The sequence below is a fragment of the Diorhabda carinulata genome, chromosome 6, assembly GCF_026250575.1.
Source record: "Diorhabda carinulata isolate Delta chromosome 6, icDioCari1.1, whole genome shotgun sequence".
Lineage (NCBI taxonomy): Eukaryota > Metazoa > Arthropoda > Insecta > Coleoptera > Chrysomelidae > Diorhabda > Diorhabda carinulata.
The window spans coordinates 18,066,783-18,093,959 of NC_079465.1; the positions used below are offsets into that span (position 1 = coordinate 18,066,783).

Sequence of the window (27,177 nt, forward strand, 5' to 3'; positions counted from 1 at the left end):
CATAGAATAAGAAGAAGAAAACTGTCAAGAGACTCCAGTGAAAATTTCAAAGCGTAAGGCAATGAAACTATAGAAACTTTTCACAAATATTTCTAAATGTCAAATATAGATAATTCTAATATTTTCAATCAATAAACAAACATAACCGATTACTTTAAGTCATAAACTTCACTGTATTGTTTTTTTTTCGACGCAATACATTATATATGTACATACAATCAAAAATACGCATTTTTATTAACATTCTCACCTCTAAAAATGGAATAACGGCACATTTCGACCTCTGTAAGCGGGGGCCTTTGTAAGTGAGACAACAATAGTTTTAAACCTTGCTTAATTGGAAAACTGGATTACTGAAAACTCTCAATAATTGGTACAAATGTCTTGGTCCCTTTAGATCCCAGCTAACCAGGTTTCACTCTGTATATTGAACAGCGTAGTGGATAACGGATCTCCCTGTTTTAGTCCTGTGTTGGTCTGGAAACATTTTGATATTCTTTGATTTGCTCTTACCTTAGTTTTTATATATTCGATTGTCATTATCGTAAGACTTATGCGCTTTTTTTTGGAATACTAAGATCGAGTCGAAATATAACTAATAATTGTCTTTTGGTTTCAGATGCCAAATTTTGGGTAGGAAAAGGTAGTCGACCGACACCCCAAGGATATCGTGTACCAGATGAAAACGGCAAAGAAAGTCCGCTAAGAAAATATGATAGAAAAACTATAGTACTGACTCTGCCAGGGGATTTAACAGTCTTCGATATCGGTCATTTTGGTGTATGGTGTGAAGAGTTTACCGTTGATTTTGGCCATATATTGATACCACAGATTCTTAATATTCCACCATCTTTAAAAATGCTCGGTATCAGTCCACAGGTATGTACTTTCTGTGTTGAAAATCCTGGTACTTCTACAAGAATTCATATGGAATATGATGAATAATATAAGTGCAAATCAATCCATTGCACTAGTTTCACATTAAATTAAAAAAAAAGAAAAAAAAAATAAATGCAAATTACACCAAGAAGAAAAAGAAATAAATCAATCAATGAAGGCTCTACCACAATTACGAGGGTTTATTGAAAAGTTTCCGAAAAATATATTTGCGTAGGCTTTGAAATATTCTCATTGAAATTTTCGTTTAAGAATATATTAAAACAAGATACGAACGCAAAAATTACCTCTAATGTGCCATGAAAACACGAGTTTGACATACGAAATACACACAACATTTTTTGTATAACCGTGAATGTGAATTTACATCGTATCGTACATATTTAAATACTTTCAATACGTGGTTTTTTGTGTTGATAATTGTTTTTAAACGACTGTTGTTTTGAAAAAAGTGCATAAAACGTCACCTTGGATGGAAATCTTCCTGTCTACTTCTACAAAAATACAAATATAAATATCAGACAGATCAAAGAAAAAAAGAATTCCTTTCGTGATTATCCTTTGATAAAAGGAGTATATTATTTTTTTCAAATAATTCCAATACTTTTTGAAGATTATATTTCTGAGTGCTGTTGAGCTTCTTCCCATTTCAAATAACGTGAAGTAGATAGTACTAACCATTCAATATCTCCACCAACCCTAACTATAGATTTGTTGCATTGAGTTTGGCAATTGAAATGAATATTCTGAGAGTTTCATTATTTTCAATATCGTGGGGTGTAACTGCGTAACTGAAAACTGTACCAAATAAAGGTAACTACAAAGAAAAATTCAATTAGGTTAGTTTAACAATATACTACAACTAGGTGTTTGTGCTATTGGGTGCTATTTAGAATTTCAGACTCTAGATAAATTAATTGCACTGGAAAAAATTCGTTCTACTACTAGGTAAGTTCAAATATCTTGTTTTTCAACGTATAGTCCAGGAACCAAGAGTTTTTATCTGATACTAAAATCAATAGAAATTATTTTTAGTATACGAGCAATTTTTGACTACTGCTTTAAGAAAAAAAATTTTTTGCACGCGAGCGGCTATGGAAATTGAAGAAAACTCCGGGGAACTCCCAGAAAATTGGTATTTTGTGAATAACGTGGTAGGGGTTGAAAATTTAGAAACAATGTATATGAACAAACCCGTAGAACGTGAAAATCTTCACAAAAACTTTTTGAAAAGTGCTTCTTTTATAAGATAATGAGCTATAATCATCCACGTGTCAACGAACACGTGACGCTCGTCTAAAATGTCTAAAACTTCCAAAGTAAAGTAGATTTGGATGAAAATCCTTCAGTAATTGATATATGCAGCTGGCAACTGTCAAAATAGGGTTTGTTCCAGGATTCACTAGGTCAAAACTGAACAAATGAGATACAACATTCATTTCCACATAGTGTTTGGCCAAATTCAATCACATTTTTATAAACACGTTGCTTTTTAGTTTTGTCATTTTTTTATTGATATCTTCACGATTGACATGAAAATATAAAGGTGCAGATCCCTGAAAAGGCCAATTGTCATTCTAGTCCCAAGACTCTGCTCTTCTGATAAGGATAGTAAGTCTATCTCATTAACTATAGCTTCATCAATGTGAGAAACCGTATTTCAGAAACTGTTCTTTCTCGCAGTGATCTTCATCTTTGGCTTGGTAATCTCAGGCCTGTTTTTGTTGAAATACCAAGCGATGATTTCTCGCACGGGGATTTGAATAATTGAATAAATATTATGTACTTTGGGTGATAACATTTAATGAATTAAGAATTATTTTCCATTCTTTCCCACTTTAAAAAACTTTGTTGCAATTGATGTGGAACTAAAGAAAACAATGTGAAACAGATTTCAATTTGACATATAGTATTATCGTAAAGATGCTGCTAGAGAATGAAAAATTAATTATGAAATGTTTCTTCTGCTTCTTGTTTTGATAAGTGCATTGTGTAATCTCTCATTTTGCTTCTTCTTCTGATACAACTTCGTCAAAATGACGCATAATAATCTAATACTAACTGCTTGAATGGTGCTTTTGCAGTATCGCATGTGAGTTTAGCAAGTGTCCCTCACAAAACGATCTCTAATGAATGTTTCTGTTGTTACAGAAGCTACAGCAGACAGATGATTCAAAATCACCCAGACCAACAGTGTCGCACTCGAGACCATTTGTCGGGGGACACTTGCAGGCTACCACGTACCGTCCACCATTACTGTCTTTCTTTGGAATCGGAAGAAGAAACGATAACAACCATCAAAGTACTGTAAATCATGTTCCTGGACAATTGGAAAATATACCATTGAAACAAAACCATCAATTGAATAATGAAGAATTAATAAAAGCACAGTATCAACCGCTGAACTTTCAATTAATACATCAGAATCATCAAAACCAAATTAATAATCAGCAACAGATTCAAAGCCCGTTCATTAATCAAAATAGTCAGTTTCAACAGACTTATCAACAACATAGATTTAATCAGCCACAACATTCACAGTACCAACAACTAAAACCATATAATAATTATAATGGACGAAATATTGATATCCAGAAATCCATTTCTCATCAAATAGTACCCAATCAAGTATATCAAGTACAACAAGCTGCCCAATATAGCAATCCACAGATAAATTTCCAGCAGTATTTGAGAAACGGCAGGCAGTACGATGAACAATTTGTTTATGACCGTATATTACAAGAGAAAAGGTTGCGTGACGAACAACAGCTACAAGCACAATTAGACAGACAGTATAATAGATTTCAATTTAATGGTTATAATCAGTTAGGTTAGACATCGCGGTTCTGTACAACCATAATTTTTATGTATTTTTTCTGAGTTTTAAGTAAAAAACCATTTGATTATATTATTATGGTTTCAAGGACCATGTTATCATACACTTGGGTGCATGGGAATCGGCCCACTGTGACCTTTTTTAATTATTCATTAGTTGAAAAAATATTTTGTTTGAGAGCCAATCTAATATGCTTTAATGTGAGCTTAAACTTCCCACGTTAACACAATGAAATTAATTAAAACCTAATATTTAATTTCTTAAATAATGAGTATGACTTTCTCTTGCCCTTTCACAGACGATAAGGCACAGTTCTAATCAAGTTACCCATTGTTTCTTGTGGGATGTTGAACCAAACTTTTACTACTGCTACAATAAGTTCTGAGATCGATTTTGGGGCTATGAAGTCTATCTCGAATTCTTCTTTTTAGCTTATCCCATGAATGTTCTATCGACTGTATGCTGGCCACACAATAACGCGAAAACCGTCTGCTGCAATGTAATCTGGCGAATGTAGCCTTGCGTTGTCAAGCATAAAGGTAAATACGTGTCCAATGTACTCGACGTAAGGATACCACATGAATTGCTAAAATCTCCTCGATCTATCTATCAGCCGTTAAACCTCTTCTTGTGTGAACACTAATAAACACGATCAGTCCGTGCTCCTATAGAGGTTGCACCTCAGATCTTGCGGGAACCACATAAGCACACCTCTCTTCAAAGCAACTATCTGCGAATCGATCTCTTGATCTTCGGTAAGCTTTTCGTCTTCGGTTGTTACCATGAAGGCATATATACATGAATTTTCCTTATTTTTTTATCCCTAAATGTATTAAAATAGAAAAAATCTGATGGTTCTATTTAAAAAAATAAAGAAATATGATATTTAAGAATTTAAACTTTGAACACTCTTTATACACACCCTGTATAAAATGAAACATTTTTCAACATGATCTGACCTTGCTAAAAGCAACCGAATAGAAACCATTCTCATATCTTTAAGGGTATTCTCGTAAAAAAATAATTTATAAGGGTCTGTAAGGGTCAAATTTTCTCAAAAAAATCAATAAATCAAAAAGTATGTATTTTTCGATAAAAGTTTTCAGATAAAGTATACTAAAATTTTAAGTTTTAAAAATATATTAATATATAGGGTGATCTATCTAATTTTTATGATTTTACTATATGTATTTTGCCATATACAAATAGTTTTAACTCGTCCTAGGACACCCTGTATAGTATGCTACACTACCATAAAATCGATTTGTCTACAAAACTTTTCAATCAAAATTTATTGAAATGATGAAATTAGCTTCCATATAAATCGATTGGTTCTTTACTAAAAACTCATTTAGTATAATACAAATATATTTATTTTGTATAGTTATAAAAGCAAATATTGAAAGTCAGTTTTTTGAGCTGTACCTAATTTAATTCTATTTATATGGTCATAAATGTAGAATTTTACAGCTAATTCAAAAAAGGTTCCATGCTACTATTTATGTCAATTAATAACTAACTTCCCCTTAACCAATTAACTTGAAATTTTGTATGTTCACTTACTACCGATGACGATACAAAATACCATTTCAAAATCTACGATTAAATCAACCCTATAAGTATTCTATAAAAAGTACCTTTACGGATCCGCACCGTGCGGATAACTCGAATCCCCTCATCAGCAAGCCCAACGTCGTTGCTCCGAGAGACTTCCTCGATGTGATTCTCCATATTCTGATATGTTTTTGGAAATATTCGCTTTCTATATATTCCTGCATTTTCTTTCTCTTCTGAGAACACACAGACAGTTACGAATGCGATTAATGCCGCATTTTGAAAAATTTATCCATTTGTTACGATGCAAAATCATAGACGCTGAGATTAAAGCCTCGATTTCCCTCACAACTGCCCGTCGTCGACGACTACAACCCTAAGGCCGCCGTTATACATCCAGGCGACAAGTGTCAGACAGCAGACGATGGGAGTTTAAGTGATTGAGGCGATAACTACTGCTTAAGGATGAAATATTTATCGTTTGGGCGTGGTGTTTATCAAGATGTCGTATAGAAAGCGTCAAGCAATTTTATTCTTGGACAGAAGAAAAAATAAAAAGTGTAATATCCACCGTATCAAAAAGTATCATCTCTATCGGGATATTAGAAGCCGCACTAAAAGGTTTTTCCAATTTATACGGACGTCTATTGGAAGCTTTGATATCATTTTATCAAAAATCAAAAGAAATCTAGAGCGAAAAAGAACCTGCAAGATGCCAAGGTTTTCTGTAAGGAAAAATAAAGATAAGCTTTAATTAAGTAACTAGAAAATGAAATGAAAAAAATTAATAAACCAGAAAGATTATTTGGATTGTTGTGCCCAGAAATATATTGCATTTGCTCGTGCTTTCCAAAAGCATCGTTGTCTTCTTTGTGCAAAATTTTTCTACAATAAAGATTTTTTCTTAAAGTCTAACAGAATATTGCGTAGTTGTGGTATGGAATTAAACGTACTTTTCATTATCACAAAGGTTTCATTTTATGAAAAGCGTGGTTACATCCTGACAGTACAAAAACGTCAGATGCTACATACTTAAAAAAAAACAATTTGGCTGCGTTCTATTTCACTACCCTTGGGACGCAATCCCATCTTCATTACACAATACAAACGTGTAGTATTGCCCTCAATTAAATTATCAGCAATCATTTTCTCGCCTTTAATATAACAAAACTGTATCTTCAAATTATTAACATGATCTTTGAGAAAATGATAACGAATGTCAATATGTCTTGACCTAGGTAAGTAGCAATCATTATTGGACAATTATTGCACTCTGCTTATCACTAAATATGACGAATGAATTGCTCTGTCCTTGGTCGAGTTCAGCATGTAGTTATTGGAGACACAGCGCCTCCTGCGCCGCTGATGACATCGACATTTATTCAGCTTTAGTTGTAGATAGTGCCACAGTCTGCTGCTTGTGTGACCGCCAAGATATACCAAAAAAATGTAACCCGTGCACGATTTCCTATCACGCACATCGCTCGCCCAATCAGTATCAAAATCCGGTGATTTTCTCATTAGCTTATTAGGTATATACCAACCTCAAGTCTTTGGTATTCTACAGATATCTAAAAATTCTTTTTATCGCTGTCCAATGGGTAGCTGTAGGTTTTTTGTTGAATCTGCTCAGTGTATTTACTGCAAATGATATATCCGGCCAGGTACTTTCAGCCACAAACCAGAAATTGTTTCATCTGACGTTTTACCACTAAATTTCATTCCAGCTTCAAATGGAGTTTTCACATATTTACAATCCGACATTACCTTGTCCCCTTCTCTGGTAATATGTAGACCAGCACATTGGATTTTGGGTCCATAATCTTTCATTTAAAAGCGTTCTTTTAGTTTTTCTTTGGATAGAATCTTTGTATTTTGAGTTCAATTAAACTTTCCAGAGTCGGCTGGCCTGCTTGAACCCATATATACACTTGTGTAGATTGCATACCTGAAATCCCAGTTTATATTCTTCTGGCTTTTGCATGTAAATGTCTCCAATTCCAATCCATATCTGACTGCTAAAGCAGATAATGTGTACCTGACAACTGGTGGGTATATTTCTTCGTAGTCTGTGCCCCATCTTTGTCCATAACCTAGCCTAGCCTTGTATCTCAGAACATTTTCACTCAGGTCTGTTTTTGTCTTAAACAACCACCCAGAGAAATCTGTCAAAGTCCATGTTTTATTTTTCATCAAGGAAATATATTCCTCGTCCATTGTTCTCTTCCATTCAGTAGCTTGTGGTGATGTAAGTGCTTCTTCTACAGTCTGTGGATCTGTTAAAGCTGTAAGCAAACCCAGTAGGCCATTTTGTGTCTCATTTTGTTTATTCTGAGATCGTGTTGACCTCAAGGTTACATTACTATTATAATCTTGTCTTACTGGACATGAGGAATGATAAGTTTCATCAAGTTCTCCAGTGTCAGTGTCATACTCACTTGAGTCTTCACTATTACCTGTTTGGGTCTCTACTGGACATCACAGGTGCAGATGTGGTCCACTCCTGAGTGTGTATTTTCTGGCTGCTCGAGTTTGTGCTTTCTATAGAGCCGGAACTTGCAGCAGCTGATTGGTTATCTTTTACTGGAACATAAGTTTTACAATCGATTGGTACACTGACATTTTCAGTGAACTTTCCATAAAAGAAGCATCTCTACTTTCCACACCTTTGTGTGACTTAGGATCCATAAAGCGATATCCTTTTGTATTTTCGCAAATATCATTTTTACCGACTTTTATCCCACTTTTGGCGTTTTTCTTTGTGCGGTTTCTCACCTTTCCAAATTTCATATGGGGTTTTACCTTGTAATGCCTTTTTCAGAATATATGTAGCGGTTGCCAAAACTTTTCCACGTTGGCATAGAACAGCAAGCGCCTTGCTTGTTCTACTAGAGTCCCATTTAATCTTTCGGTCATGCCATTTTGTTAGGGAGTGTAAGGAGTAGAGGTCTGATAAATTATACCATGATTCTATAATATTGTTGTAGTATTCTCTACTATTATCTGTGCGAACCTTTTTTATCTTGTGATTCAATTCATTCTCTACTTTCAACGTGAAATCTTTAAATGTCTCTAAAATATTCAACTTGTCTTTGAGAAAATATACATGAACCATACGTGTGATCGTGTGAAGTCATCAATGTGAGTAATAAAGTATTTCATACCTCCAAATGATATAATTCCCATAGGGCCACACTAGTCGGAATGTATGAGCTCTAATCAATGGTTCAATAAACGCTAACAAAGTCATTGAAGGACGTCATTCAGCATTATTATCAACTGCTGAAGTGTGTTATCTAGAAACAATGTAAAACATAAAACAGGTGACGTCGCCTGTTAACTATCATCTGAGGTATAACGCCGGTGTAATGGTTTCATGACTTTCTTAACATAACAGCATCTTTTTGATATAAAGCCACGAGTCCATAAATATTATATAGCCTTTAAAACAGCCAACAAATCCAATGAACTTCTAAAGTTTTTGTCTGTTAATAATTTTTTCGAAAAGTCAATTTTTATAGAAGTAGGATATTTTTTTCATTATCCTTCTCTGGTTGTTCTTAATGTATAGAAACAGACCACTAACAAGCTTTTTAAGAATAATAATAAAAAAAGTCGTTTTCTCTAAAAACTAGCGTTTCGAAAAAGTGCTAAGAGACAAATTTTAAAAATGACGTATTAAATTAATACTGATTTATTTATAATGTACACATTAGTTTGAGTGGTTTTGCGGATTTCAAACGTGTATTGTAAATTTGTATGAAAAAGATTAATGTTTATTTCATTTTGTTAACCCAAGAATTAACCGGTCAAATTAGATAAAAAAAATAAGAGTGCAGTTACATAAATTCCCATCAATCAGAGAAATTGTTTAAAATACAATTGAAAATAGAATTTTAATGTTCTCCATCATTTTCGTGTATGGAAAAAAATTTACTCAAGGTCAAAGGTAAAAAAAAATGAGATTTTCGCGATTATTAGCAAAACGATCAGTTTTATCATAAAAAATCTCAGACAAAAATTGTAGATCATAAAATTATTTGCAAAAAACTAATCAATACTTTTTTTTCTACGGGCCACCCTTTCTGAGATATAACGATTCAAATAGTTGTAAAACTTGTAATGGTTGAGATTTACTGTCGTATTTAATGATGACACGAGAAATACCAAATGATGATTGATAATTTATTTGATGAACTCATGACAGTTCCCACCAATCAACAGAAATTTCTTATAAATACTCACAAGTCTCGGTTCATAGTTCGTCGATCGTCGGTGTTGCAGGTTTTCTGCGGTTTCGCTACAACCTGGTGAACCAGTTCTTCAGCCAAATTGCCGACGATAGGTAATAATACAGCCGCAGCTGTACTTGCCCACCGCAAATTGAATTTGAAATGAACAAATAAACAAAATTCCAACAAAAAAACAAACAACCACAAAAATGAAAAAAAATACAAACAAAGGACCATTTTTGCTTACAAGCCCCACTTTCTTTTCATTCAGCCGAAACCAGAAATAATTAGGCAAACACAACCCAACGAAACAACTACAACCCCAGCTCTGCAGAGGAGTTATTCCTATATCAGGGTCTACTCAAACAAAACACATTCCTTACCAAAATCCTACCTTGAACCAACGGAACTCTCTCTCCCTCTATCGATTCATTTGGTGAAACAATTAAATACGACAACTTTTACAACTTTTTGAATCATTATATCTCAGAAACAGTGGCTTGTAGGAAAAATAAATACGTTTTTTGTAGATAATTTTATGATCTACAATTTTTTTCTTAAGTATTTTCATGATAAAAGTCACCGTTTTGGTCAAAATTGCGAAAAACTCATTTTTTGACCTTTGACCTTGAATAAAATTTTGTCTATACACGGAAATGATGAGGAACATTCAAATTCTATGTTCAATTGTTTTTTAAACAATTTTACTGATTTTCAGCTGGATCAGAATTTATGTAACTTCGAATGTCTAAATTTACCGGATTACCTATGATAATTCTTTTATTGTTACACTTTAGCAAAAAAATCATTTATGCGGCCAGCTTGTATGTTTTATTAAAAATCGAATCATACTCGCTTTAATTATGTAAATATTAACAATACTTATTGTAAATTACTAATTTTGTACAGTTTTGTAACTTATGGCCAGTAGGATCAATTCTTTATTTATATATTTATTATATATATTATATAAATTATATATTTATTATAATAAAATATATAACTACGTCACTTCGTATTTATTATTGACATCGCTAACCACAAGTATGTTTTCTACCACCTTCACATGTTTTATATTCTATAGTTTATTTCAGAAAGATATAGAGTAATAAAACCTCATTTGGTATGTAAAGGGACCACAGAGTGACCCAACGAATACTTCATTGGAAAATTCTTTCTATTTATCAAGTGCAAGTAGTACCACCCGGGTTGGGGTCAATATATGGGTTTAGCCTATTGTTATCCATTCACGAACACTGAAAATAGTGTGCCAAATGCGGGCTGGTAGGATACTCCTGAAAAGGAAAGAATTTTATTTTAACAGAATAAAACTAATGGAAGATTAAACAGTACCTGTTAAACGTAATTGTATAATCTACTACCTATGTACATACTTTTCCTAATTCTCTTACGCAATTACTTGAAATTTTAATATTACAAACAATACTATTTCTATGACCGACACCGAAATTAAGCAGAACTGGACGGAATTTCCCATTTTATTACTCTATAGTGTAAACATTGATTCAAATGTATCTGCGCGCACAAATGCGCGTCGTACGTATCATAGATATCGGATACGAAAATCTGAGTACGGAGTGTCAACAATATTAGGAATATGCGCGCTCCCTTCTTTCTCTCCGTAAGGATCCGATTGTAATTAGAATACTATTTTGTTTACTTACCTTAAGAAAACTACTAGGCTCTGTTGAGGATCAATACCAGGTTTGTATGTTGTATTCTGCCTCTGTAAATGTAGTCCCAAAATGTCCAACATTTCAAAATACTTCATAGTAGTCATGGGAAAGTATTGTAAAAATCTGAAGTCATCATCAATGAGATCATGGAATAATGTGTGATATTCTCCATACTCCTTTCTCTTCTGATTGATTTGATAAACCAAACGCATGAGACTTCCACAACGACAGGATGCCATTCAAACTCATGACTAGTGAGAGACCTCGAAATCGGTAATTTGTGGAGGTTATGTACCTGTGTGCGCAGCCGTCGAAATAAATCCGTTCGTCGCGAGCGCTCCGTCCAATGACAAGTGTGTGACTACCTTAAGAATAGAGAATATAGGTTTTTAATGAGCTCCAGATACTCTTTTTCGTAAGCGATGCGCGACTTTTTTGGAAACAATTTATTTATGACTTCATCTGCCATTTTACGTAAAGCTGGAATTGTGCAATTAAATTTTTCCTATTTTCCAGAAAGACCTCGAATTATTTCAATTTTGACGCGTCAACAAATGAAAAGTCAAAACTTTCATTGTTCATCTAGCTTGATTATCAGTGTTACCAACCAATTTTAGTTACCCCAGTTTTCCCAGTATAATGTATATAATTTAAAATAAAATAGGACAAATTTTTTATTACACTTTGTCGACTTAATTTCAAAATAACAAGACATTCTAAAACAGTATTGTCAAAGAAACGACCCGCGGGCTGTTTCTGACCCCTGGGTCGTATCAATAAGGCCCGCGATCGCAATGTGTCACAAAAAAAGAATCATGTTTTTTAGAGCTTTTAGAATTCATTCGATTCCTCTACAGATGTTTTAAATACTCGTACTCTCAAGTCTAAGGATGTTTATAAGTTTATAATTATAAGTTATTTGAAGTTGTTTGAACATTATGCAATACTATCTTACGAGTTTTTACCATTTCCATAGTTAACATCACATAAGTTAAGAATTTCAATCCCATTCATCTTTCCCAGCTTGAATGAGTGATTTACCTTGTTTTGTTATTAAACTAGTCCGATACAACATTTTGCGAGGCTCCTCCTAGAGGCTCTTGACTTGAGTAAACAGGAGCGCTAGCCATCCACACTCTCGATTTATTCTATATTCTTTATATAACTATATTCTTTATATAACTTTAGAGTCCTCATCTCTACTTCTTATATAACCGACCATACATTCAACTATCCGTTGTCTTCACTTTAACTTAAGATTGTCGTAACAAAGACCGGATTTTGTATAATTATTTGAAGATATTTGAACTAAGAGGATAGTTCAATTTAGCGTCCATTAAGTTCTAGGATAGTGCTATTGTGGTATTGCCAACTGAATATCATAAATTTGGTCTTTTCTACATTGATTTTGATCTCGTGTCTGTCCCACGTCACCGTTTCTGTTTATAAGCAACTGTAGTCTCACGATTGTGTTGGCTAAAATCATTGAAGAGTAAGGTCGACAGTATGTATACGAGTTTTTATGATTAACATCACTTAAGTTAAGAATTTCAATCCCATTCATCTTTCCCAGCTTGAATGAGTGATTTACCTTTCGGGAGATTTGTTATTGAACTATTCCGATACAGACTCTTGCGAGGCTCCTCCTAGAGGTTCTCGACTTGAGTAAACAGGAGTGCTATCCACACTCTCGATTTTATTTTATATTCACGTCCACATGTCCATTAACTCACTGATTCACGCCTGAAAAATCGACAAGGAATCGATTGAAGTGAGGAGAGATGAGTGAAGACGAGAGAAGGCGAGCACACCGTTTATACTCTTACATCCGCTTTCTCTCGTGTAGAGTCTGGATCAAGTATAATATATAAAGAAATATTTCTTCAATTTCTTATTTCTTAGACCTTTTGATATATTAAAGCATCTTGATTTTAGGTCTCTTCTGTTTTAAAATTAGTTTTTTTTAAATAGCCTTAGAATATAATGATTTATATTTGTACGTAAAAGATAAACTAACAATGCCTTGGAAGAAATCAAATTTTGATAAGAGCCGTGTTTTTCTCTAGCCTCGAACGCATCTGTTGCTGCAACAATCTCTGTAGCTTCTTCAGAAACCACGTCTCTCCATTTTAGCCTTTATTTCATCTAATCCTGCCAATTTGGTTGTTATTTTGTCTGTTTCCTGATTCTCTGCATGAACTGCAGAAATCAAAGTTATTTATACTTCTTCAGGTGTTCTTTTCTTTGACATATTTTTTATTGATTTTCATCCATGTATTTATTGAGAGACTTGAATTTTGAATAGAGCGAGATAACGTCGATTGACAAGCATTATAAGGCTTTTTATCTCTAACCTCGTCAATCGAGTTTATCAAGATGTACTAACTCATCCATCGCTTCGATGTTTTATTCTCCAATCGTATTTCTTGTAGTTCCATATTTTTTACGGCAAATGTTTTACTCTCCATAGTCAGATCTATGTCGCGTAGTTAAGCTCCTGCGATGATTTATCAAAGATGGTATTTCTAGTGCCGAGTTTAGCATCTAAAGCTATTTTTTCCAGTACTAGATAAATTGAATTGTGTAAGATTCTATAAATTTGATGCACATATATTGAAAAAGCAAGAAATGCGTTAAGAAAAAATTTTATTGTATATTAAACGTATTTTCAACTAATTTTAAAACAGAAGAGACCTAAAATCAAAAGCATTTAGATGCATTAAAGAGATATTATAAGAATTTTTTTTCAATTTCAGTCAAAACTTAATTGCGAAGTACTTCTGGATAACCTAGCATTTGAAGTTAGATGGGCTGTTGCAGGAGAAAGTATCGTTATTCAACTTGTGGCAAAACTCAGTAAGTATTTTCACAACTTTCTCTAGTATTAGTTTAAAATGTAGCTATCAACCTTAGTGAAAATTATATTTTATAATCAATATTTACTTTAATGGCATTCAGCGATTGGGTACGTGTTAATGTTAGTTTTAGACACTTTTGAACACATAACACATTTGATTCAATCTGGTCTGGCTCTTTCTCATTTTCCATTCACTTTCGATACCGCAAATTGTATGTAAACACCTTGTTTATTTTGTAGTCGATAAGTGTTGTTAATTTGCAGTGGGTTTTGGGTTTGTAGTTGCAAATAAATTGAGTCCAATCTTGATCAATGTTCGATTTATTGAACAGGATTTCAAAAGTGCGTTCAAATAACAATAATAACGGAATAACAATTTCGGAGCACGTTTTTCTTTCGCCTTTCTTTTCGCTTGTGTCACTATTACATGAAACTGTCAAAAGGTGCTTATCGCCTACTACTTTTTAATAAAATCAGAATACATTAGAATACATAATTACCAACTTTGACTCTATATAAAACAAAAGTATAGTGCGAAGTTGGATAGGGTCAAGGTTAGGTTGGGTTCGGGTCAGCTGTCAATTGATCAATTCTCAACAATAAGTATCGATAAGTTTATTTTGTATTCCAACATATCTTTCGTAGTTTTCTCAATTTTTTCATTGTCAGCATTGTCCTAACGTTCCGTGATCCATTCTTACTATATCTTTACATTTATCTTTTTTTTGTTTTCACCCTTAGTTATTATCCACTTCATTGCATTGTCGATTTTCATTATATCTATTTTCTCTTCTCTGATTACTAGTTTTTTGACTTCTTCTCTTCATTCCTCTTTCCATTTTCTGTGTAAATATCGTTAACTGCTCGTCACTTGTCGATATTTTCAATCAATAATTCTGATTTGTTTTATATTTAGTTTTCCAACCATTTATAACATAACACTTCTAAAATGTATAACATCACACAAACGACAACCACCATTTCTGTTTATCAAAAATAAAATGGCCCGCCATGCCAGCACAGATAAAAAATTCTGTGTCCCGAGTGTGTTTATTTTATATGAAGAGATCGATAACATTCGACCTGCTTGTGATTAATGAAATTCTCAATTTACTCGAAAAAACAAAAAAAAACGAATTAGATATGTAAACATGATTTGAAAAACTCAGGAAACTGAAAGTTGGCGTTTATTGGCCCTGCATTTGCAATTTCGGGCCGATCAATTGCGTGGTAAATAACATTCAACGCCTCATTAGTCGCAAGCTGCCGAGACGGTTATTTGCTATATGTCCATCAACGGGCTAGGAAAATGTTATAGACGCAGGCACTTTCCCAGCAGTTTCTACAGTGGCCGTCCCGTCCCAACAATGTTTGTTCACATCCCACGCAAATGGGATAAAAAATATTCTATATTCTTCCTTATAAGCTGATAATTTTCACAACTTTCACATTTCACGACTTTTTTTGTACAGGGTGTTCTACAAAAAGGTTATCCCGGTAATTTATACGAATATGTTTTGAAAGCTGATACATCCAATGAATTCGTTTTTTTTTGTCTGATTCTCATAGAGGGTGCTAGTTCACAGTTCTTATCTAGTAACAATCAACATAACTTTTTTAATATTAGATTTATCAAGAAAAATTTCAAGTAGACTTAAACATCATTCAATTTTATACTAAAAACCTGCTCTTGATAAAACTCCATACTGTGTACCGATTTCGGAATATTTTGATTTGAAAATTATAAAATATTAACAGATGCAGGTATATAAAGTATTAATAGAATTTTTGGTTATTCAATTTTTTTGTCGCGTGAATGAGACACCATAGGTAAAACGAATACATTCAAAAAAATTGGGACTGAAGGTTTTTCTTTCTTGTAACGTTTTACAAAAATCCAGTCTAATCAGTATGGGATCTTGTTTTTCCAAGGTTAATAATTATGAGCACTGACCTATTGGAGGCCTTTGGTCGAAGAAACTTACTAAGTAAAAATGCATTTAGAGATACTGGAAATGTGAGACCTAAAAAATAAAATCTGGTAGGCCAAGAACCACCAGAACCATTGATAAAGAAAATATGATTTTAAATTTAGTTGATCAAAATTCAACAGTTAGCACGAGGAATGTGGTAAGACAAGATATTACAGAGAAGTCCAAGAGCGGTTACAATGGATTTTTGTCAAACATTACAAGAAAGGACAGCCCTCAATACAAATTTTTCAATATGTATCCTTTTTACGACCGAGGTCAGATTTAAAGTTAATATTTGGGCAGCAACTCCACAACACTTTGATAGAAAGTGTCGTAATTGGTAAGTAACTATTTTACGAATCGATGGATTGATAGAGGTGTAGAAGCTCCGATTCATTGACCCCCTCAGTTTTATGATTTTAATCCCTTGGATTTTGTTTCGTATCTCAAAGAAAAATTTTATGCTACAATGGTAAATTCACCTCAAGAATTGAAAGACAGAATTTAAAGTCACTTGAATGACCTTATAGCTAACTCCCAAGTGTTTAATGTATTCATTAGATAAATGATAATCCTGTGTATTCGGGAAAACTGAGGACATTTTGAGCACCTACTCTAATTGATTTCTATTTTATGTTATTAAATTTGCATCTTGTGATTTTTTGTTCAATTAATACATTTATTATTATTTTATAGCAGTAACGGTTATTACTTCATAATTTTTAAATCAAATTATTCCGAAAATTACACAGTATCGAGTTTTATCAAAAGTACTTTTTTGTGTAAGACTAAACGATGTTCAATGTTCAAAACTGCTCGGTACGAATCGTGTAGATAGCGCCCTCTATTAGAGTCATTTATAAAACAAATTAATTAAATGTACCAGCTTCCAAAACGTATTTGTATAAAGTTTCAATACGATGCTGCCAGCATTTGTGACATAAATTTTACAATACCAACCAATTAAATCTCCAGCGACAAAGAAAAGTCAAAAACTTCATAAATAGTTTCCAATTCGGACTGGAACTTATAAATTCAACTTAAGTTGCTCGTACTTGCGAAAACTTCAGTTTGACATATTTCAAATTGAATGACTTGTACGTCAATACCAAACTGATGTCTGTCACACGTTCTGTATGCGGCTGTGCCAAATATGAATGTGGAACAATAACCTCGGATCCGAAAATCACTTGCGAAAATTGTAAATGCGTTCAAAAAGAAAGTGATTACAATCAAAATGAGACTCAACCGAATTTTGAGTTAGGAAATTGGAAATGTGAATGCTTAGGTTTTATATGTCCTGAAAGTATTATTAAACCCCAAGAAACAGAAAAGAAAAACGAAAATGCGATCAAATATACAACATTATTATGTAAATGCTCTTGCTCTTGTGCAAATCGCGAGTTTAAAGAAGATTCTGTGGATATACAAACGCAGACCATGAATTACATCGAACCAGTAACAAAATCCGAACCTGAAAAATCTAAAATTAGGAAAACAGATACACCGATTAAAACATTTTCTGGACCAATACAAAAACGAAGCTACAATATAAAACAATTAGAGAAGTCATTTGTGGATCGAGACAACATTAAAGCAACTGAAAATCAATTTAGTGGAAATATTATTAAAAAAACTTCCGATAAATCCCAGGTTACAACAAATGAATTAAACGATAATGTAAATAGTATTAAGTTAGGGGTGACCCCAAGTGAGCTGTTACCTGAAAAAGATGTAGTAGTAGATACCAATACAATGTATTGTTGTAAAAAATGCAGCTGCCGTGATTCTGATCTATCTAATCAAAATGATAAACAAGTTGGTTCAGATACAGAATTACCAAAAATTAGAAGTAGCTTCCAACGCACAAAATGCACGTATACACAATGTTTCGCAGAAGAATTTCCAAACAAAACAATAGATAAACATGACTCAGATTGCAGTTGTTGCAGATGTTTACTAGAATTCGAGAAATCCAAAGAAGTTGGTGTAACTGTATATGAAGAAGATAAAACGATTCCGTCATTAAAAACTACTTGCAGTTTCTCAAACTGTGATTTCGTAGACTGCGAATATAAAAAAGGACTCGCAAGTACTTGCAGCTGTATAGAATGTGCATGTACTTGTTTTGAAGATGACGTACAAGAAGTACAGGAATTACCGGAGACAAGAAATTGTACTTGCGACGTTTGTTTATCCGAACAGGTAAATTCGAATTTAGAAACTCATGAACCAGAACCTCCGATGGTTACGAGGCCTCGAGGTTTTTTCTTCTGTTTTAATCGGAAGGCTAAAAATGAAGCTGACGCATCTCCTCGTAGAAAATTGGTTTCACGCGAGAAAACCAAAAGTAATAAAGTGAAAAGAAGTAAATCCACAAAAAATTCGGAAGTTGGTGATCAAAGGAAAGCTTCATCTAGAAAATATGATAAAACAGAACAGCATTGTCAGTGTTCTGTATGTATAAAAAAAGATCGGAATCGGAAGAGAAAGAAAAGTTATAAAAATAATCAATTAGTTGATTCGAGGAAACACTGTTGTTGCGAAAATTGTATTGAGCAATGAATAATGTACAAGGTTAGTCGTTATAAATTACTCGGTGAATTCCATCGTTATTAACAATAATGGAATAAAAATCTTCATTTAAGTGGTGCAAATATTGTTGATTAAAAGTGCAATAATCTGCTTCATTTCGGAAATACAAGAAAATAATCAAATATGAATCTGTACATTTCAAATTTTCTACCGTTCAATTTTCAACTAATTAACAGTTTCTAATTCATGTTTTTCATCAAATCGATATTTAAACAATGTAATAAATTATACTTTTACCTGTCAATGTCATTAATTATCTATACTAGATAGAATATAATCAATTATAATTATTTGGAATAATACATTGATTTTTTTAAAACACGACATCGATGGGTGACAGTTAGACAAACCCGAAAAATTCTATATAGAAGAATATAAAATTTCAATATATACAAAGTCTTGTATTCCCTTAAATTTGAACGATATTGAACTTTTAAGAGCATTTTAACAAAATTCTGTTATCACTTTTCACTTGAAACAATTATAAGTGGGTAGTTTATAACGAACAGACCCTGTACATAATGAATAACTAATAATAGCAAGAGCTTATTACTAATTTTAGTAAATCAAAACGTCAAATATCAATAATTTCAATTTATTGCGTACAAGTTCGAAAATAAAACAATTTTCGAAAACTGTTTATAATTTCATCCCTCGACCTTCATCATTACGTTATTTTCTTTGACTTTGCTACGTTGTTTCTTTGTTTGAAATTTGGATTTTGAATTTGAGTTATTTAATTAACTTTTCATAATAGAAGCACTAAAAATTGATATTTTAACACAAAAAATTAGTATCGCCTCCAAAATATGTTCCTTTCTAGCCAATACAAGCATTTCAACGCGGAATCCAATTTTCCATACACCTAATTTAAGGTACTGAAGCCAAGATAACACTAAATTCATTCGAATCAGTTGTTTTATAAACACCTAAAGTGCCGTAAGTATCCACCGTAGATACCTACATATATACCAATGATATAGTTGCCGCGTGTATCCACCGCTGATGCATACATATTTCTGTATTTTGTGCTGCCTACATAAGCATTGGATACGTGCCATCTAAACGTGCCATCTATACGTGTTTGTAAGAAATGGCCTACAGTACCCGAAACTGTCCATTGAAATGTTACATGGGCTGAACATTTCGTAATTTTATTTATGGGACATGTAGAGGGATCAATACTTAACCCTAAGTTTGTGGGGTTGCCACCCTTGACCTTGATCTTGACCTTTTTGTCTTAAATCCAAAATTTTTATTACGATTCTTTTCCCCGCCACCTATGAGGTAAAGTCTCTAGGCGCGTTTTTTTACTAGCTAATTATTATTTTCTACTCTTCTTCGATGATCCAGGCCATGGCTCAGAATCTAGTTGAAAGTTTGGAGAATGACAGGAGTTAAAGTTGGAGTCATCGTTGGCAATTCTTCTTCAAATTAATTTCCTTCCATTAAATTTGTTATTTCCATAATGTTGGTACGGGTTTCTCCACAACAATGGATTTCCTGCAACCGCACATACTTCCACAATTTCCTTTACATCTGCCGAAAATTAGGATTGGGAATTGCTGGAGGCTTCTAAGTTTGGATTGGCATCCTAATGTTTCCCTTCTTTTTTCAGCCCCAATCTTCAGGATTATAGTATTTTCCAAGCTATAATTGGACCTGGTGATATACTCGCAGACTTTGAAAATGGTCTGCATCCTGTGTTGGAGGAAGATGATAAACTGAATGAATTTTTTGATACTGTCTTGGAGAATCGTTTGTGTCTCATAGTATCTAGAAAATTGTCCTTGGCGCAACGACAAAAAAGGTCTACTTTTTTATTCGGGAATAGTGCTGTACTATCAGTTACCTCAGGATGTTTTTCCAGAGTTTCAGTTTGCCCATATTATAGGCGGCTGATGCTGTGTCACATCCTGAAAAAGCATGGAGAAACAGGAAGTTTTCCGCTATTAAATCTCCATATATAAAGGCCGAAGGACCATATATCTAGTTAGATGTACGCCTAATTAAAGGTTTTAAAGAGAAAATATTTGAATTTTTCCTCCCTAATGCCTTGAGCAACACAAGGATGTCGATGTCCTCTGCTACGATAGCCAAGGAATCGCAGGGTTGGGATGCAGAAAGTGCAGTAGAGACGATGACTGTATATCCATCTAAATCAGAATAGTCAACACAAAAACCCACATCTGTCAGAGCAGTTTTCAATAGGTCTATGGAATTAGATTTGTTTTTCATTACTAAGAATTTTTTTGGGATATTTTGGGTACAGTGCTTTTGTCAAATTGAATTTCTGTAGATTGATGCTTCTAGGTGGGACGCAAGTATTTCCACGACTTCTCGGAGTCATTAATCAATAAGTGGAATTGTAGAGATGGGAAAAAAATAGGTTCACAGTGAAGAAAAACATACAAGTAAGGTAAATATGTTGTTTTGACAGGGCTGTCATGAGCATTGACGAGCCTGGTCACCTTTAAAGCGCTGTGACAACGTTTTAAATTAATGAAATTTATACAAAATCTCTTCTACAAATAGTTCTTGGGCAAAAAAGGAGATTTTTCGACTTTTTTGCTCATAACTATGTAAATTTTGAAATTATGACAAAACGTCTGATAATTATAATTGTAAACAAAGCAATTTGCTACAAAATAGTAAGATTGATTTTTTTCGGGTTATCGCGAAAAACGTATTTTCACCCCTTTTTTCAAAATAGCGGCTGAAAGACAAGTGCAGCAAACCCACAAACTTGGGGTTAAGCCTGTATTTACCCCCTACATGTCCCATAAATAAAATTGCGTCCTTTAACAAATATTCAGTTTGGCCCTCAAATTTTAACATTTCAATGGACTATTTGGACATTGTTTTGTTTTATACCTCTACTATATTAAACGAAATAAACTAAAATTAATTTTTTCATTTTATAAAAATGAAAACTGTAAATTAAGCTGGAATTTTTGGAACCGTTGGTGATATTCATACTGAATATACTGTTTACACTACCTCTACACCAACACTCACAATTACGCTGTCTAGTGCGAATTTCGATAACCAAATTATCGTCTTCAGAGACTGAGATGAGCAGTTTACTATCAGTACCTGAAGACAATAACTTGGTCATCGAAACGCGTACCAGACAGTGTAATTATGAGCATTGGTGCAGTGGTAGTATAAACCATGTGTTCAGTATAACCTGTAAATAAAAAATAATTTATACAAATCAATATATCTCTTACTATATAAAACAAAAAAACAACTGTAATATTTTTCGCAGGTAACACATCTAAATTTACTTTGATTGCCTTGCGATTTTTCAGATTTTTTCACGTTATTTTGTTTTTATAACAGTTTACACCTCTTTTTCTGCTAGCACCTCAACTCTCTTCTATTCAATCTTAGGCTGGAAGTACCTCTCAGACTGTAGGGTTAACTGTATTAATTGGGACATGTAATAATTGGGTGGTAACTTTTTAAAAAAATTCATTAAATTTTTTTTGTTTAACTTGTGTATGCACGTAGGTAACTTGAATAAATTAAAGATAAAACTAATGAATTTCACTAAATATTCTAATAATAAATTAATACTATCCGTCTGTGGGGCACCTTCCGGCTGGGGGTCATTTTGCTCGTCCTGCCACCCTATTGTTACGCCACTGAGTAAATACTTGAATCAAGTATAGGTTAATTAGAGGTCTAACATCTCCATTCACCAACTGACCCTGACAAATCATCATCGATTTTGATGTCAGTCACCTCAAGTTCCACATTCACCAAAAGTTCAATGAAATAACCTGATTTTTTAACGTTATTTATTATCTTTTACCTTTTACCCACACCTGAGTTCAATGCACAAGATTATTTTGAATAATCATTTGACCCATTTTCGGATTTTATGCAAAATATGGAATTGTTTGAAAGTTGACATTTATGGTGAATTTAGCACAGTGGACTTGAACTTTCGACTCGTAGGAACAATATAAAATAAATAAATATGGATTTGCATAGTTTGGAAAGTAAATAAATCGCGAACTTCCATATTATTTGTGTATTTGAAGGTTTTGTTGTTGGAATTAGTAGTAGTAAAAATCATAGTAATTCACTGGTCGACAAAAAAAACTTTTTTTGTACTAACACTAGAATGAATAGCATTTTGTGATAAAATGGACCTATACAAATGCGAAAATATGAAAAAAATAATTGTAGCACGTAACTATATTCATTGGTAAAATATTTAATATCTATCAAAAAAATAATTTCACGTTTTTTAAATCGTATATATAGACAATATTTATAGTTACATCTAATAAAAATGCCTCACATCTATTAAAAACAAAACCTTTAAAAAAAAACATTTTAAATATTAATTAGCTCTAATTTTTCCTTTTATGGGGGGCTGCACCCATCGTCCTTGATACCGAATTTCCATTGTTCTAATATTTTGGTGAAACCTTTCACCCTGCTCATCACTGTCAGCTTTTTCGGGAAAAAATGTCAGATGGAAATGGAGGAAATGAATTTTCAATGACATTCCCTCACCAAGGGATTTGTAGGCGTCTAGAAGTTCATCACTAACTGTTCCGATATTTCCAGCATATATATTGCGGAGTTGTATGCTATCTTACAGGATCTGTCCTGGTTGAAGTCAAATAAAAAAGATGGGGGTGTGAATTGGAGTTTTTTGTAAGGTATATACAGGAAGAGATGCGATCAATTCAATAAAAGATAGAATGGCAGAAACACTGGGATACTGCCTCACGGTCCTCAAATAACACCTATTTTCAAATTTATCCTAATTTACCCTCACCCCCGAACTATATTTTCAAATACACAATTTTATTCAGCTAGTAAGTATACTTAGAATGACGACTGGTCATGGGAGATATCCCGCCCATCTTGCCATGCTGGGTATTATGCAATCATCAACCTGTACCTGCGATGATAATTCTTGTCCTCATCTCAATCACATTTTTTTCGGATGCAGCAATCACATTCATGAAACAAACAATTCATAACAGTTTCTTGTCAAATAAAACTACTCCCTATCTCTAAACCTCACACACCTTTTAAGCATAGATAAACGAGAAACTTTAGATCTATTAGTAAATTTTATCAAGGATATAAAATTAATATCTAAGTAGTATCATTGATAAATTCTGTGGCTGATGGACTTGCTTCAAAGTCATTTTCTTTCACACACATACACACACACAACTAACTGTTGGTAGTTTGGATCCAAATTGTTGCCCAAAAATCCCCTCACTACACTAACAAATGCCTTCCATGCTTCAAGTTCCTGCCTAGTGAGCATTTTTGCAAAATTGTCATCCTTCAATAATTTTCTTATTTGTGGCCCAATAAAAATACCTTCCTTTTATTTGGCATCACTCAACTGGGAAAAGGCTTCTCTAAGGTATTTGAATCTATCACCCTCTTTATGCATAGCATTACAAAGTTTTTCATCAATCCAAGTTTAATGTGAAGGTGTGGCAGGACATTTTTGGGATCTACAGAGTGTATAAACATGACATTTTGAAATCCCGTTTGAAACGCACTTCTTGCTTGCGAATTTTTTTTACATAGTGTTGATCTGCTGCCCGACTGTCCTATAGACAAAGAAAAAAGCAATGTTTCGTAAATTCTCCCTGGAGTCTCATTAAATCCCATTAATTCCAATCATCTTCAGGTCTCCGCATATCTGCTTTCCTTTCTTAGAATAACCTTCAGTCTTTGTTAGACAAAAATAGCAGTCGACAAAATGGTTAGTAGGCTCCAGCCATACCATTGGAATTGCAAAAGGCATGCGTTTGTTCTTCACAGTCATCCACTGCACCAACGACATGTTACAACCAACTCAACACGCGTGGGGGGCCCACTGCTTGTCTTGGTCTCCAATTAAAGTACCTACCTAAATATTTGAAATAGGCTTTTTTCACATTTCCGGAAAATTGCCTGGCTTGCGATTTCACCATAAATTCTCCACAAATACATCAAATTTTTTCTTTTTTCTTTAAAATCACTTTTTGCACTATGAATAGAGAACCACTCACTATAAAACTCAACAGAATACTAATTTTTAATGTTATTTTCATGTTTATTATTCTGAATAATACAGTTCAGGTATTTTTTCGACCATAAAATTTACCGATATTTACCGCTCCTTTATAAAATTACCTGCTAATGTAAACAGAGATAATTAAGCTATTAAAAAGTGGTACGTTTTAAGGCTTAATCAATATTTTTTCTATTATTGGACGGGTATTTCCATTTTAAAAATGTTGCCTGTTTTGAAAATCTTGTCGGCCAGTGAATTCGTTTCAATTATATTTTGTACATATACAGAATAAATAACAAAAATTAGAAAACGTTTAGTACAATTCTATTAGACTATATGGCTCATGTAAAATTGCAAATAATGAACATTTAGTATGCGATTTTTTATCATCGACGTCATGTTGTAAACCAGATGACGACGCTTGTTTGTTTTCAAAAATTCAATTTTAAAGAATGTAGAACTCTCTGTATACCATTAAACTCGTTTCCATTCACACTAAAACTCATATTATTCTCACCTGTGACGTCTTAACTAACGATCTAACTGAGTTTTTACCCGAAATTTGTACAAACTTGAGACCGTGTACTTTAGTGAGTCTTGTTTTGAAATTGCAATTGAGGACAACACGTTGTCAAATTTTGTTATCAAAATTATCAAATAAATAAATAATTTTATTGTGTATATCAAATCACATTACGTGTACCTTTTATCTACTGAGTAGTGACGTCATTATTTGAGTATAAGATACATAACTGAGTGTCCCAGTTCACTTGAATATAAATGGAAAGCAGCTAATAACTACAACGAGAGGTAGGTACCTAACAAAGACATATTCATATAAATAAACTCAAGAATATATTATTATTATACGAGGGTTTTCTGCTAGTACTTATACAGGTAAAGTAATGAGGAACTACACATATTTCTACTATACGTAGAGTCCTTCAGGAAGTATATCATGTGGCTACATAAAACTGTTCACTCCTCTTCTTTATTAAGGACAAAGTTGTGGTATTTTATTCAATTTTTTTCACATATTGAGGTATCAATTTGAACAAATTTCAAGTATTGCAACTAAAATGATCAACTCTATTGAATTGCAGTAAACTAGTTGCTTCAATCGTCCCCAAAGATGCTAATCAACGGGATTGAAACCAGGAGATCCCAAAGGCCAAAGACCTTCATGTCCTATCCACATGTTGCCATAAATATTATTTCGATGTCTTATTGCCAATGAAAAGGGAGAGGATGTTCATCATGCTGAAAATACATACCTCAGATAACAATATTGTCTTCGGCAAGCAAATTCAGCAAAATATTTTGTAGAAAGTCCAAATAGACCTCTCCTCTTAAAGGACCTACTAATTGATAATTTATGAAACCAATCGACGCGTTTAGATTGTAAATAATTGATATATCAAAGGACGAAGGAGGCACTAATCAATCAATTATTCCTTGCTTAGCATCCATGGGAGTAAAAGTCAATGATATTGTGACATTACGTCATAATTTCAATGTTCGTTATGTTATACTATTTTTTGCGTGTGAAACTTTCATTTTTGTGTGGTAAAAAGGGCATTTTTTCGTTATTTTGTAATCGATTGAACATAATTAACACGAGAGAATCGTTGCGTCTATTTGCAGAACAGTACACGAGAAGCAACAGTTGATTCCCATACAAATTCACTCACTGTTAAAAGTCACATGCATCATTGTTAGCTTCTCAGATAGGTACAACGCTTAGGCAATCCAAAATATATGGCTGTGAGAACTAGAAACTTGCCTTTGTTAATAAGAATCATACCCTGAAACTTTTTAGTAATTAAGTTTCAGCTGGAAGATAAAAACATTGAAAAATCTTAGTTCTTTGCGTTTATTGAGATACTAGATATTACTAGATATTACAAGTATAAATAGAAGAGGATTAAGACTATCTTTTCATTTTGCCCCTATCTTCTCCATCCTATACTCCATCGATCTTCCTCCTATCAATTTGAAATTTCCCTCTTAGGAAAATAAACTGAGTTATGAGTGTTGATATATTCGTAGTATTAGCATCATGTATATTAACAACAACAAAATTAATGATTAAAAAATGGAAGTAACCTAACCTAACTTATCGAAACACACGTCAGACAGTGTAATCGTTAGTGTAGTGGTTTTGTTAATAGTGTATTCAGTAGAACTAACCTAAGCACAATGATATCTTGACTAAGTAACCTTGGGATGCTCGTTTTTTCTATCAATTTTAGTACTCACGTTTTCTAAAATATGTAGAGTATTCGATTGTCAATGTCAAGTTATGATAAACGTCCAATTTCAATAGCTTGAAAGTTTCTCTTTAAATTTTCGAAAATTAGATCAGAATTAGTATGAAATATAAAATGAAGATCTGTGGCAGGTATAGCCATACCTCATTTTGCATTTTCCGAAAGGATCTGGATTAATGAATCAACTATAGATACTGAGCATCCTCTATGCCACAGA

At 33.3% G+C, this 27,177-nt stretch overlaps 1 protein-coding gene across 3 annotated transcripts in view; it reads left to right on the forward strand.

Moving 5' to 3' along the window:
• Window positions 1–27,177, forward strand: part of LOC130894740 (protein Skeletor, isoforms B/C) — an 85,225-nt gene that overhangs the window by 37,695 nt on the left and 20,353 nt on the right. For 2 of the 3 annotated variants that reach the window (XM_057801706.1, XM_057801707.1), the window contains exons 5-6: window positions 620–879; window positions 13,973–14,072. In XM_057801706.1, coding sequence (XP_057657689.1) covers window positions 620–879; window positions 13,973–14,072 — 360 coding nt within the window. Of the gene's footprint in view, window positions 1–619; window positions 880–3,048; window positions 9,102–13,972; window positions 14,073–27,177 lie in introns of those variants that run through there. The other variant, XM_057801708.1, reaches the window with a different exon arrangement.